General features: G+C 41.2%; 2 protein-coding genes across 17 annotated transcripts in view; both read left to right on the top strand.

The window, feature by feature from the left end:
* The first annotated feature begins 256 nt into the window (after positions 1-256).
* LOC311268245 (uncharacterized protein) lies at positions 257-4987 on the top strand. The gene is made up of 5 exons (XM_084371762.1): positions 257-446; positions 2832-3200; positions 3305-3385; positions 3516-3620; positions 4036-4987. The coding sequence occupies exons 1-5, from the start codon at positions 398-400 to the stop codon at positions 4149-4151; spliced, it is 720 nt and encodes a 239-aa protein (XP_084227888.1). The 5' UTR covers positions 257-397; the 3' UTR covers positions 4152-4987.
* Positions 4988-10488: 5501 nt separating this feature from the next.
* Positions 10489-14958, top strand: part of LOC311268083 (uncharacterized protein) — a 34905-nt gene continuing 30435 nt past the window's right edge. For 5 of the 16 annotated variants that reach the window (XR_014623919.1, XR_014623920.1, XR_014623921.1 and 2 more), the window contains exons 1-4: positions 10490-10759; positions 12016-12183; positions 13802-13859; positions 14771-14917. Coding sequence is in view for 2 of the 16 variants with exons in the window: in XM_084371458.1 (XP_084227584.1) it covers positions 10588-10759; positions 12016-12183; positions 13802-13859; positions 14771-14917 (545 nt within the window). In the remaining 14 variants the exon portion in view is untranslated. Of the gene's footprint in view, positions 11668-12015; positions 12184-13801; positions 13891-14563; positions 14604-14770; positions 14918-14958 lie in introns of those variants that run through there. The other 11 variants (XR_014623918.1, XM_084371457.1, XR_014623925.1 and 8 more) reach the window with 11 other exon arrangements.

Genomic DNA, 14958 nt, shown 5'->3' with positions numbered 1-14958 from the left:
ATCTAACCAACAGGAACGGGACTGAGTCTTAATGTATTGTACTCATGCTGTTTTGGGACAGCTGTGGACCTTTTAAATAATACCGCTGCACCCTCTGGGAGCGTCATGGTGTATAGCACTGTTGTCATCGATAAGACCCGCCCTACGGTGCCTCTTATTGGCTAGTACTCATTCCCTTCGCCATATGAACCAATCATGACTCCTCATGCCTGAACTCGCGTAAAATCGCGTGTAACAACGCGCGCGGCGCGCCATGCTCAACGTTATTTAATTTTTCGCGGGAAGGCTGAGCCCGTGTTTACTTCCTGGTACTCGAGCAAGTAAAAAACCAAACATTTCCCGGGAATTCGTTGAGCAGACATTTTAGACATCCGCGGATCACTGCGTTTATTCAACAATGATCGTGACACGTCTAACTTTACTGATTGTTGCGGTGTTTGCTGCGGGTAAGTTGACATCTTGACTCTGGTGACTTTAAACTACTAGTTGTCTGACGCTGCGTCCTCTCATGAGTAGTTAAGCTAGTTTAGATGGCGCACTGCTTTTGTCTTGCCTCATAAATATGTAATTCAATCAAAGAGTTTCTTTTCAAAACTGTACATGGGTACTTTCATGTAAAAGACAATATTTGTCGTTGTCTCCCTGATGTAAACAACAGATGCTGTGTTTGTGATTGTGAGGGAGAAACTGTTGAACATGTTTTTACAGATAGTTTCCATACTGCTGCTCTTTGGCTTGATTTACACAAACACCTTTCAGAAATGCTTGAAAAGATGTCACTCACATGTTAGTTGTTGATGTTTGGTTGTGCTGAGGATGGTCTGGCAGCTAGTATGATGTCATGGGCCTGACCTGAGTCATGTTACGGTTTTCTGTATTCAAACTTTAAGGTGCAGTATGAAGTTTCAGAAAAGAAATTCAAACTCAGAGTTGTAATATTTAACTTAACTACAACATTAATGAGGTAATAATACAAACTCTGAAATATGTATTATTTCCATAAGTGAATAAACAAGCTGTTCTCAGATAATAAGGTCCCAGAGCACTGTTTGAAGCTAGAAAAATGGCAGGGTCCGCCACATATAAAAGGTCAGTTTGTTTATTCATTCATGAAAACAAAGAGAGTTTGTTTAGGCAGAACAGAAGAATAAAAACATCAGTCAGTGAAGGTCTTTCTCTTCTGATTAACATTTCTTCCAAAATAAATGGTGCATCTTTAAAGAACTTTGTAAACCTTTAAGTTCTGATGTATTTAAAATTGTGTGTACTCGGGGATCAGCGCATTAAGATCAACCAGTACTGCTTATTTAAAGGTTGTTATGTTTGTTATTGCTGAGATTTTGAGACACTGGCTCAACTCTGTCTTGAGCTTATAGCTTTTATTTGAGCAGGTTTGATTGTTATAGAGAATAATGTGTGTTGTGGTGCGAGTTCTTGCCGGTCGTCTTTGTGGTAGAAAACTGTATTTTGGGGTTTTGGACTCGAAATCCAAAAAAGTCATTTGAGGATTTCACTTCTAGCTGATGAACGATGATGGACAGTTTTACTATTTTCTATCAATTAATTGAGGAAAGTAATCTCCTAACTTCTAAAAACGAATCATTAGGAGTCCTGTTCGTCAACACAGAGCATTTTGAAAATGCCAAAAATATTTAAAAAGGCACAAGTGATGATTTTCACATTTATCTGTAGCCTCAGCCTTTGAATATTTGACTGTCATTCTCAGAGAGTCTACGTCTTCTTGGACTACTCAGTGTGCTTATTGAATTTGTTTCATCTCGTTGATATTTTTCAATCTGGACCCTATTTTCCCTTTTTTTTTGTGTCTAAGTGACTAATCGGGTGAATTAAGGGTTTTATTTCAACCGAACCAGAGTTGGGGATTTTTGGAATAGTGTAAAGATGAACCAAGACAGTTTTGGTGATATCTCTTCCCTCCGTCATGTAGGTTTTGTTTTCACCTGTCTGTTTGTTGGTTGGTTGATTTATCAGCAGGTTAACACAAAAACTACTTTATGGATTTCCACAAAACCTGGACGGAGGATGAGTCTCGACCCAGAATAGACACATTACATTTTATACATGTTTTTCAGCTTCTCAGGGAATAATTCATGGATCTTAATGGAAAGAAAATCAGGCATTTGATGTGAATAAAGGACACTGTTGGGCCTTGATGTAGGTTCATCTTTACTGAGAGCCATTCTAGTTTTGTTTCTGTCAGGTTTGTGTTTAAAGATGATAAAATCACTGTTTCTGTAAATGGAGTCTGGTGACTTTGGGGAGAGAGATGGCAGCTCTTTCTCGTTAAACAAAAAGTATCATCTCTTGAATGTCAATAAAAAATTCAGCCTAATTTTGAAAAGCCGTTGCTTTGGCTCTGATGCAGTGTGCAATCTGCAAGTTATCAAATAAATGCAGTGGGTAAAAACGAGCCTCTAAATTGTAGCAGAAAATAGAAATGACCTCAAACTTGTACTCATCCACAGTATTTTAGTAACTATACTTGGTTACATTTCATCACTGGGCTTTGGGAAACATTTCTCACCATTTTGATATTTTTATAGACCAGAAACTGACAGATTAATCAATAAAACTAACAGATTAATCAATAAAACTGACAGATTAATCAATAAAACTAACAGATTAATCTATAAAACTGACAGATTAATCTATAAAACTGACAGATTAACTGACAAATGAAAATGATTGTTAGTTGCAGAACTAAACTTCACATTTACAGTTTAGGAATTTTATCACCGCTCAGTTGTAAAACACATAAACTGTCCTTCAGAGGTTTTAACACTGTGTCACTGTGATGATTGTTTCCACAGAGAAGCTTCATGTCTCTAGCCAGAACCCGACAGTCCAGAACCTGACAGTAGGAGGGGGCGACCTCCTTCTACAATGTCCAGTGCATCCCCGGGTCGACTTGTCTGCTCAAACAGTGGATGTGAAGAGACCTGACCTCAAACATGTGGGGAGACCTGGAGGCAAAGATGTCGTCCACGCCTACCGTCATCGACAGGACTTTCTTCCTGATCAGATGGATCAATACAAAGGCAGGACGACTCTCAACCATGAAGACCTGAAGGAAGGAATCGTGGCCCTCCGGATCTCCTCAGTGAAGCCGTCTGACAGCGGACGGTACAAAGTCTTTGTCCCGAGGCTGTTTGCCACTTGTCTTGTTGACGTCACTGTTGGTAAGATGCTCAGTTATTATCGTGCAGATCAATTCAGGACATGGTGAAACTGCAGACGGTGAAGAAACGTGTGTCTTGTTTTCTGTATCTTTCATTTGAAACAGTAAAAGAAGACCAACAGAACCGGACCAATACCAGCACATCTGGACCTCCAGTGGAAGACGTGACCGGAACAGAAAATCAAGGTATTTGTCTTTAAATAGTTCTCCAGAAAGCTGTTTGTTACACTTTATCCTACCATATCTTTGAGTCCAAGACGATCTGAGATCATCTTTAATTCATGAGTCTTCTCAACTCTCTCTGTGTTTCCTTCAGATGCTGCAGAGACGAGGAGAAGTCACATTCCCAGCGTCTGTGCTGCTGCTGCTGTGGTTCTGGTTCTGGTTCTGGTTCTGATCCTGCTGAAGTCTGCAAAGATCCGTAAGTTACAATGACGAGTGACACATCCTCCTGCACACTGAGACACATGGTCGTATCGTCTCACTGTGCTGATGATACTTCTGTTATTGGACTTCAGCAGGATCTTTAAACAGGGCTTGTATTTAAGTATTTAGTTACATTGAGATGTTGGCTCTATTACTCCAGTCAAAGAAGTTAGTGCTTCTTCCACCACTGCTAACTCTCAACATTTGAATCTGTTTTGGTTTCTGGATGATAAATCTGACAGAAACCAGAGTTCATTCAGTTTCTGTCAATGTGATATATTTAAGACGTTTACAGGCAGAAATGTAAAGTGCTGGTCTGATGTCTGTCTGTCTGTTTGCCTTGAAAGGATGAAAATGATTGGATAAATTATAAATAAATGTAATAAATATGTTGGTTTTCATGTTCTCAGAGTTTTGTAAGAAGAAAGAAGCAGAGATGAGGCCAAATCACTTTGAAATGGAAACCCTGATGAACCAAACAACAGAGAGGCTGAAGACCAACACAGCGCTGCAGGAAATGGCCTGAAAGAGTCGGGAGGGTCTGAGACGATGACCCTTCATCATCATCATCATCATCATCATCATCAACAGTGACCAAAGCCTTCACCAAACAAAAACACACTTTAACTTGCTGGAAGCGTAAAGATGTCACAGATCTTAGAAACACATCCTGGAAGATTTAATGTGGTCCAGAAATGAGCTGATGGTGAAAACATCTTCTAGTTCACCATCAGCTCAAATCTTCCATCTGATCCTCTGAGTTAGTCCCTTAAAATACTCAAAAGTGATCAGCGGCTGTAAAAACACACTGGGTTCAAAAAGTATTGTGTGAATCTAAATGATTCTGTAAATATAAATTATTCTGTAAATATTTTTCTGTATAATTAGTCCTGAGAATTCACTGATGTTCCAGTTAATTATGGAGTGATTGTAACAGGTTTCTGATTTTTATAATGATTTGAAATCTGTCAACAACAGCTGGAACTGAAAGGATTCAATGAAAAGAAGATGGAAATATAAGAATCACTTGATTACATTTGTTTCATCTTTTAAATATAATAATATATTTATTTGGATGGTGACAGTGGAGAGAGAAAGAGGAGCCCACATGCTGCTCAGGGTCAAGGCAGGAATCGAACCAGCAGCAGTTCCCTGGAGCGCCGTCCCATTCCTGCCAGTACCACCATCACTTCCACCTCCATGTGCAGAATATGTGTGGTTCAGTTTATAGTTTAAGGTGCAATATTGTCATGTGTTGATTTTAAAGTAATCCCAATGTAATTAGATTACTTTGTTGTAATCCAGTTGATCATGTCACTGTAGAAGATAATGCTCATGTAATGTGCATAAAGTAATCGACTGTATTTGTTATGTGTGTGATATTTTGAAGCGTCTGTGAGACACTTCAAGCTTCAAGTCAAATATATAATGTGTTTACAAAAAGTCTGACCTATGCTTTGATTCTGTCCCACCTCAGTCTTCATGACTCACTTTGACAGCTGTTTAATCAACATTACAGGTTTGTAACAAAAGGAAACACTAAGTGATCTTTAAACTGATGACTGGTTATAGTTTTTGTATTTGTAGCAGTTGTAGTAGAAATACTTAAATGTGAATGTTTGGCATCTGTAACAGGTTTCAGGTATCAAACCAAAACTCTGCTGTCGACACTATAAAGTAAAACAGCCTCCTTATTGATCCAGATAACCGTTTTTGGCGCCACCCTCAGGCCAAACTGAACAACTGCAGTCATAAACAAGCTGCTCAAATCATTCAGAGGAGTAAAATGTCAAATACTTTTAAGAAGACCAACATCAGAAACTTGAGCTGAACAGCAGCAAAAAGGAAGAGGCAGTAAATGTGGCTAATGGTCTTTTAGTTTGGTTTATTAAAGGGGCAGTCTGTACACTGCTCACACAAACTGAGGGGACACTTTAATCACACATCAGGTCTTAATGAATGAATTATTCAGGCTGAAAATCTTTACTGATGTACATCGTATGACGTGACAATGGTCAGTGGAAACCAGAAGCATCAACTCATTGAGGGCTGGATCCAAAATCAAAGTAAAACATTCAAATCACAGTCCGACCCAACTTGAGTGAGTTTTATCACTGCAACTCATAGTGTGACTGTAGTGTGTATGGACCCCACAAGCCTGTATGGTGCTGGGCTGTGAGCGCTGGTCCCTCTAGAGGACGTCGGGCCCTCATGGAGTCAGGAACGTGCACACCAGTAGCTGCTGGAGGTCATTTTGTAGGGCTCTGGCAGTGCTCCTCAGGTTCCTCCTCTAACAGAGGAGCAGTTACCGGTCCTGCTGCTGGTTGATGCTCTTCTACAGTCCTGTCCAGCTCTCCTGGTGTAACGGCCGGTCTCCTGGTGTCTCCTCCATGCTCTTGAGACTGCTGGGAGACACACCAAACCTTCATGCCACTGTACATATGGATGTGTCCTCCTGGAGGAGCTGGACTACCTGTGTGACCTGATTGGGCTGCAGGTACCGCCTCATGCTGCCAGTAGTGATAAAGAAAACTATCGGAACACAAAACCAGACAAGAACCAGTCAGGAAGGAAAAGGAGAGAGCAGCTGTCTGTGGCCACCACATGTAAGATCATCCTCTTTTTGGGGGGTGGTCTTTCTTTTTCCTCTCCTGCACCTGTTGTCACTTTCATTTGCACCAAAGCAGGTGAGACTGATTCTCCATCACTTGTGCTTCCTACATGCACAGATTGATGTCCCTGAAGTTTACCTGACTTGGTGTTATACTGTGACGATGAAGTGTTCCCTTCAGTGTAGTACTTGAGTCAAAGTCCTCAAGTATCTGATATTAAATGTACTCAAGTATCAAAAGAGAAAACAGTAAATGAAACATATTTTTACATGTATGTATTAGGGGTGTTCCTACAAGGGTACCTCACGATTCGATTTGATTTCAATTATGGGAGCTTCGATTCGATTATTGGCCACGATTCTTCGATTATTGCAATTTTTAATGCCTTTTTCCATACAAGATTGATTTTGTCTTCATCTGTGGCTATATTTGTAAATAAATAGCCTATCAATTAACTCAGTTCCTCTAAAACTACACTCATAAAGTAAACAACAATTTTATTGAACAATTTCAGTGTACAAAAATACAAGGTATACAATAACACACAGCACATAGGTGACAAACAGTAAATAAAACAAAGACAGTACAAATATATATATCTATATAAAATAATAATAATAAATAAATACATAAAATAAAAAAGAATAATACATAAATAATAATAAAATTAATTAATTAATTCATTCATTCATTAATAAATAATAAATAAATAGTTCAAGCAGGGGTTTCAGGAAAAAACTTTTCATAATGACTCAGTAAGGTATTACTTTTTTTGTTATTTAACAAAATCAGGGATTTGAGCAAAGAGCTCAGTTCCAGGAGAAAAGGAGCAAATTTAGGTAACGATTTTGCAAACTTTTGTTTGTGAATGAAAAGTTTTGCATATAGAATAACAAAGTTCATCAAGTGTTCAAGAGCATTGTCTTTTGGGTTAACATAGTAGCAAATAACATCTTTAAGGGTAAGAGTGTAGACAGAAATGGCAGCATCAAAAAAGTGAGATTCAAGATCACTCCAAAACCTTTTAGATATATCACAATAAAAAAACAAATGTGAAATTGTTTCCGTATTATGATTACAAAAAGTAGGCTACAGGAATCATCAACATCTATAAATTTAGCAATAATACTACTTACTGGGTATATCTTATGCAGTATTTTAAAATGCACTTCTTTAGCTTTGTTAGATATGCAATATTTGTGGGGTAGAAGCCAAGCTTTTCTCCAATTTATGTTCTCTATTTGGGTCAAGCCCTGGATTTAATGAGGCGTAAAAATGTGACGTGGCGTGAAGCACGAAGTTGGGCAGTGATCAGTGACAACAAAGTTGTCTTCAAAATAAGAGCTTTACATTGCACCCCATTGGATTTTAGAACTGGGTTCTTAGCGGGGGGCTTTTAATTTGAAAGTAGCGACCGTTGGTAGCTTGCCGCTACACAACAGCTGACAGTCAGCAGCTACTAGCTGTTAGGTTGTGTCCGCTAGCTGTCAGCTACAGAGACCGAGGAGACGGTAGCATCTCCCGGATCTCAGCGGCTTTCCAGTTGCTCATCTTGACATCCGCGGATGAAGTGATGAACTGACTGCTGTGATCAGCTGTTTCCTGGTTTTAAAACTCCCGGCTGCGGGTCGCACAACAGTGCACGTCATCGACACCTCCGCCCATGTCCCGCAATTGCTGGCACATTGACGCCTCGGATTTAGATAGCGAGGCGGCAGTAAGTGTACCCTCAGAGGCGGCACATTGGCGGACCAAAACAGACCGCCAGTTTGCCGCCTTCTGTCTAAATGCGCGGACCTAGCAAAGCATCGACGTTAATTAATCGACGCCGAATCGTCACGTGACGCATCGCGATGCATCGCCACATCGATGAATTGCACCCACCTCTATTATGTATATACTGTATACTATTCAACCAGTTATCAGGCTGATTATCTGATCCAATATTCAACAGAATCAGTGTTTTATTAATCTGACTGCAGATAAAATAAATATGTTTAAAATGCTACTTCAGCTCTGGTAGTATAAAGTCAGTATAAAGTAGCAGGAAATGGAAATAATAGTTCCTCAAAAGTAACAGTCCTGCATTCAGAAAGTTACTTAAGTAAAAGAACAATAAGAAGTAAATGTTCTCATACAGGATGTGAACTTTCACAGTATTATGATTCTAATGATGATGTTATGAGAACTTAAAGTACTTTTAATTCATGAAGCTGTTTTTCTGATGGTACGTCCATAAAGTCTGACTCTGAATGCAGGACTTTGACTTTTAATTGAATATGTTTACATTATATTTCTTCTTTTACTTTAAAGGATTCGTATATTTCCATCTTCTTTTCATTGAATCCTTTCAGTTCCAGCTGTTGTTGACAGATTTCAAATCATTATAAAAATCAGAAATCTGTTACAATCACTCCATAATTAACTGGAACATTAGTGAATTCTCAGGACTAATTATACAGAAAAATGTTTACAGAATAATTTATATTTACAGAATAACTTGGATTCACACAATACTTTTTGAACCCAGTGTGTTTTTACAGCCGCTGATCACTTGTGAGTATTTTAAGGGACTAACTCAGAGGATCAGATGGAAGATTTGAGCAGATGGTGAACTAGAAGATGTTTTCACCATCAGCTCATTTCTGGACCACATTAAATCTTCCAGGATGTGTTTCTAAGATCTGTGACATCTTTACGCTTCCAGCAAGTTACAGTGTGTTTTTGTTTGGTGAAGGCTTTGGTCACTGTTGCGATGATGATGATGATGATGATGATGATGATGAAGGGTCATCGTCTCAGACCCTCCCGACTCTTTCAGGCCATTTCCTGCAGCGCTGTGTTGGTCTTCAGCCTCTCTGTTGTTTGGTTCCTCAGGGTTTCCATTTCAAAGTGATTTGGCCTCATCTCTGCTTCTTTCTTCTTACAAAACTCTGAGAACATGAAAACCAACATATTTATTACATTTATTTATAATTTATTCAATCATTTTCATCCTTTCAAGGCAAACAGACAGACAGACATCAGACCAGCACTTTACATTTCTGCCTGTAAACGTCTTAAATATATCACATTGACAGAAACTGAATGAACTCTGGTTTCTGATACAGAAAACAAGACGCACGTTTCTTCACCATCTGCAGTTTCACCATTTCATGAATTGATCTGCACGATAATAACTGAGCATCTTACCAACAGTGACGTCAACACAAGACAACTGGCAAACAGCCTCGGGACAAATCTTATTTAGGCAGAAATGTATAATAAAACATTTAGAGGACCAAAACTGTGCAGACAATATGTGACTGATGTCGGAGTTGTGGACAGGTGTGTGTGTGTGTGTGTGTGTGTGTGTGTGTGTGTGTGTGATGCAGAAATCCACCACTAGGTGGAAACCTGGAGTCACACAGCTGGTCCTGAGCGCGTCTCCTCACACTTAGATACAACTAACACACATTCCTGCATGTAGGCTCAACATCAGTGCAAATTAGGTCAATGTGTGTGTGTGTGTGTGTGTGTGTGCGCTTGTATATGTGAATGCACAGTTAATTGTAATCTCTCTCTCTCAATTTCAATTCACTGACGGATTGAAAATTAACTTCCGCTAGCCAATCAGAAGGCTTCATTCAGGCTGGGCTCAGGGTGGAGTCACACTCGTCATTAAATAAGGATGTCTGGATATTCAGGACACAACTTATTTGTTTGACTCTTTATGAGTGAAACCACTGAAGCAACAAATACACTGTTGGACTAAATACATGTGCTCATATCACTAAACCCATAACTACTTCTGAGGAGTGTATTTAATGAAGTAGATGATGTAAAACATGAAATATATCGTCTTTGTCCTGATTCAGTTGAGTATCTGACAAACATAGTGAACAAGTTATCACACTGTGTTTTATGTTCAGCTTCAGAATCAGTTGGAAATAAAGACTCAGTGCCACAGTGAACAACACGCAGTGTTAAGTGGCGGCTGGACAATAGGGGGCGCTAGGGCGCCGCCTTCCCGGATGGAAAGTGATTTTTACATTTTTTTTTTTTATTATTCTTTCCAAAATAATCTTTTCAAAATAATATAATTACTGCTCATTCTACAAATAAATGTGTTTTTAATCATCGAAAACGAGCCATTTATATATTGTTACATTTGCACCCTCGGTCATGTCCCCTCTCTCCCGGGGCTCTAGAACAGTCGCCCCAGCACTGCAGCCGCTCAGCCAATGGCTGACTGTTGCTGAGACAAAAAACACACATAGCAACGGGTCATAGCCAATTAGCGTCGTCAAATTCGATAAGCTCGGGACGGTTAAGTATCCCAGCAACGAGAAACAAGCGTCTGAAATCGAGATGGCGGCGTCAAGTAGACAAGAACAAGAGCACACAGGGCTTCAGCTGCCCACAGACTGTAAAATCTCTGCTGAACCCTTTCGAAAGCAGAACTTTAGGGGGAAACTTCGTGTTAGAGAACTTGGACCTGAGAAGCCCGGTCTGAGTTTAACACAGCAGACACATGAGAAAGGTAAAGTGTACCAGAGGAGCTTCTCTCTGAGCTGTATGACAGGAAGGCTTGGCTAACTGGATGTAGTGTTGCTAATGCAGTATTCTGCTTCCCGTGTTTACTCTTTAAAATGCCGGGGACAGATACTACATGGACTGTAACAGGAGTTAGAGACCTAAAACTTTATCAGAGCGGATTAAAAACATGAATACTCGAAGGTACACATGAACAACGCTGTCAAGCTAGCCATGCTAGGCAGGACTAGCATAGCTGCTAGCTGGATGAAGGACACAGGACTGCGGTGAGAAAACACAATGAAGAGGTGGACATGAACAGACATGTTTTATCGAAGATCATTGATTGTGTGAAATTCAGTGGAGCTTGTGAGCTGGCATTGCGAGGCCACGATGAGACAGCATCCTCCGACAACCCCGGCGGTTTCCCGGGATCAGTCGATCTGGCGGCGTCGCTGGACGGTGTGTTAGAGGAGCAGCTGAAGACCGCCACTGTCTGTAAAGGCACCCCAAAGAGGACTGCATGCTGTCGGTTCTTCGAGACTGCATTCCCGAGGATGTAAAAAGGGCAGATTATCTCGCTATCCAGGCAGATGAAACAACAGACACTGCCACTCACTGTCAGCTGGTGCTTGTGCTGCGTTACACTGACCGCCTGAATAACGAGTTCATCCAGCCTCCAAACGACCGCTGACAGTCGCCACTGCGGTGTTGGAAAGGCTGAAGACTTTTCTTCCTGAGGGACAACAGGGGAAACTAATCGCCCAGGTCTCTGACGGAGCTGCCGTGATGAGAGGAGCCACAGGTGGCGTGCAGCGCGAGGGTCAACACGTTTACGGGAGTGCCCACTACGGACACTGTTACGGTCATCAGCTGAACCTGATGATGCAGCAGGCAACATCCCACATCACCACGGTCACACACACACACACACACTGTAATAGTAATGTAATGAACGAGACTCGCGATAGATACACACCTGTATTTACATCTAGCTGTGAGCGTCAAAGTTTCAAGTCACCAGTGCAGCAGCTCCCTCTTGTGTCGCTCGGTCGCTCAAAGCAGGAAGTAAATGCCGGTGTGTATCTATCGCGAGTCTCGTTCATCTTGTCCGGCGCGGCTTCCGTAGTGCAATCGGCTGTGAGGTTGACTCGGGTGAACGCGGAGCGTGCCTCCGTGTAAACATAACATAGTGACTGTTTAGGCTGTAAAAATGTATTAAATGACGTAATTTCGAGTAAACTCTGGATGTCGCCACTTCAGGACACTTGGATTGCAGCGGACGAGCAGTATGGAGGAATATCACAAAGTTTTGTGTAGTTTTATGGACTTTTACTCTCGGACACATTGACGCTCGTTATATGATTACTCCTGCCTCCAGCTGCACTGTGAGGAATAAGAAACTACACCGGACTTCTCATCAGCATGTGGGTGAGTCGATAATGACTGAATTTTGTTTTAGACTGAACAATTCCTTTAAGAATATTACATGTGCTTTGTCGAGGTTTTCTTCTTCCTATAATATTTCCCAGGTTTGTTTAGTACTTCATGTTTTAAAGCGTTCATTGACTCTGTCCTGACTCGTCTGTGCTCCAGTTTAATGTCCTGCTTTTCCTTCTTGTTGTCACTGTCACACACTGTAAACACTGGTAGCTGCTCACTGACGTCATTGATCAGTAATCCACTTATTGCATTGTTGTCTGTAACATTAGTAAATATGTTGTCTATCAGTGTGGCTAAAGGGTAGAGTCACAAAGTGGGCCTGGACTACGATGAGACATTTTCTCCTACTGCTGACCTGACGAGTGTCAGAGTGTTAATGCAGAAAGCAGCGCAGGAAAACCTGATTCAGCATCAGATGGATGTCAGAAGGCCCCAATAGACTATGAGATGTTCATGGAGCAGCAGAGGATATGAAGTGGACTCTAGCACAGACGGAAAGTTGGTGTATAAGCTAGAGAAGTCACTTTATGGGCTGAAACAGTCCGGCAGAGACTGGAACAAGACGCTACATGATTATCTAAGTGAGAAGCATTTAGTACAAAACCCTGCAGATCATTGTGTTTGCACAAGGGAAACAGGAAATGAGAAGGTGATCATAATAATATGGGTTGATGATGTAATCATTGCTGCCAGTGATGAAGATGCACTAAAAGTTGTGAAGGAGACGCTCACAGCAAGATTCAAAATGAAAGACTGAGGAGAACTGAGACGTTTTCTTGGCGTTGACTTTGAGCTCAGTGATGGATGTGAAACAATGTCACAAAAGAAATGTGTTGAAAAAGCACTTGAAAGGTTTAACATGCAAAACTGTGAACCTAGAGCGACACCTTGTGACCAGAAACTGAACTACACTGATGATGCAGAAAAGATGAGTGACGTCAGAAAATCCAGAGAGGCAGCTGGCAGCCTGATCTATCTAACTACATGTACAAGACCCCAGCTGAGTTTTGTTGTCAGCAAACTGTCGCAGTATGTTTCTGAGCCAACAGAAGAGCAGTGGACTTCTGTCAAACATCTGCTGAGATATCTGAAGGGCTCAGTTAAGAAATAATTGTGTTACAGGAAAAGTGATGATGAGAAACTTGGGCTACGAGCATACAGTGACGCAGACTGGGCTGCTGATGTAACGGACAGTTACTACTGAAATGCACCACCAGAGGGAGTATCACTTTCCCTGCAGTTGCAACACGTGTAATATAAGTTAATCAATATAGAGTTTATTATTTCATGTTAATAGTGTTTGTGTGGCTGTGGTGGTTTAGTGAGTCTTTGGCCTTTTAGACTTCAGCTCTTATAAAAGAAACCCTCTTTGTTTTCACTCAGGAACGCAGGAGTTTTACCTGTTTGGGTCATTGATTAATATTAAAATGTCAGTCAGCCACAGGCCCAGATGTTGTATGGTAGTGACACATCTGTATGTATTGTCTGTACATTTATATCTTCATGTTGCTGTAAAAAAAAAAGCCTATTTGTTGAATTTCCTCTGTGGATTTCCAGAGTTTGTGACAGAGTGATTTCTAACTGAGGTTTGTTGTTTGACCTTCAGAGAGCTGCAGATTCAAGATAACGAGGGTGTGGCTGCTATCAGACTGTCAAACACAAAGGTGGGCAAAGGTCAGTCAGACTCCATTTTAAAGGATAACTACCGTTTTTTACAACCTGGACCTTATTTCTGGCAAAATATATGGTCATTTACTCACCCAGATAACTTTGGTGTCATTCGGCGTCGTTCGGACGAAATTAGATCCAGTGTAGCGGCGATATATCCATATAATGGGAGAGACAGGGCAGCGACACACAGCCTCTATATAACGCATTATCTGCCACGAAACTAGTTAATTTCATCAATATTTTGTTATGAAATGCTAGCGCTATTCCCCTCTGAGTCCAGGCTCGTCTATTGTCAACATGCGGGGTCTGTAGGTTGATCTACTACCTCTGACCTGGAAGATGTCGTCTCTGAGCTGCGCGCGCACCCGCGACAGCGCGGCTTGTTTACCTGTAGCTGCTACTGCTAGTTTGACCCCGGATGTTGATAACGGACGAGCCCGGACTCAGAGGGGAATAGCGCTAGCATTTCATAACAAAATATTGATGAAATTAACTAGTTTCGTGGCAGATAATGTGTTATATAGAGGCTGTGTGTCGCTGCCCCGTCTCTCCCATTATATGGATATATCGCCGCTACACTGGATCTAATTTCGTCCGAACGACGCCGAATGACACCAAAGTTATCTGGGTGAGTAAATGATCATATATTTTGCTAGAAATAAGGTCCAGGTTGTAAAAAACGGTAGTTATCCTTTAAGACGAAGAGCAGAGGGAGAGCAGCTGCAGTCTGAGGCAGGGTGAGTGTTAACAACACATTGTGATTATTTACTGTGACTTTACTTACTGTGAGTCAGTTTTCTCCCTGTGGACTGTGGAGGAAAGAAATGTTGGAGTGAACTCAACACTTTGATTCATCTGTGGACACAAAGTGTCCTGAGCTCACAGCTACTGTTTCACCTCTCAGACTGACTTCAGAGCAGAAGATGAGTGTTTGTGTGAAGGAGGAGGAGGACAGAGCAGAGTCTCCAGTATCCAGCTGTCTGTCTGTGAAGAGGGACCGGTCCAAAGGTCCTCCAGACTTCAGTAACGAACCTGGACCATCAGACTCAGAGTAAGACACCTGATACTAACTCATCTATGTGACTTTGTTCT

Source organism: Pagrus pagrus (assembly GCF_965226575.1).
Source record: "Pagrus pagrus genome assembly, chromosome: 2".
Taxonomy (NCBI): domain Eukaryota; kingdom Metazoa; phylum Chordata; class Actinopteri; order Spariformes; family Sparidae; genus Pagrus; species Pagrus pagrus.
This window is presented reverse-complemented; position numbering and strand designations above follow the sequence as displayed.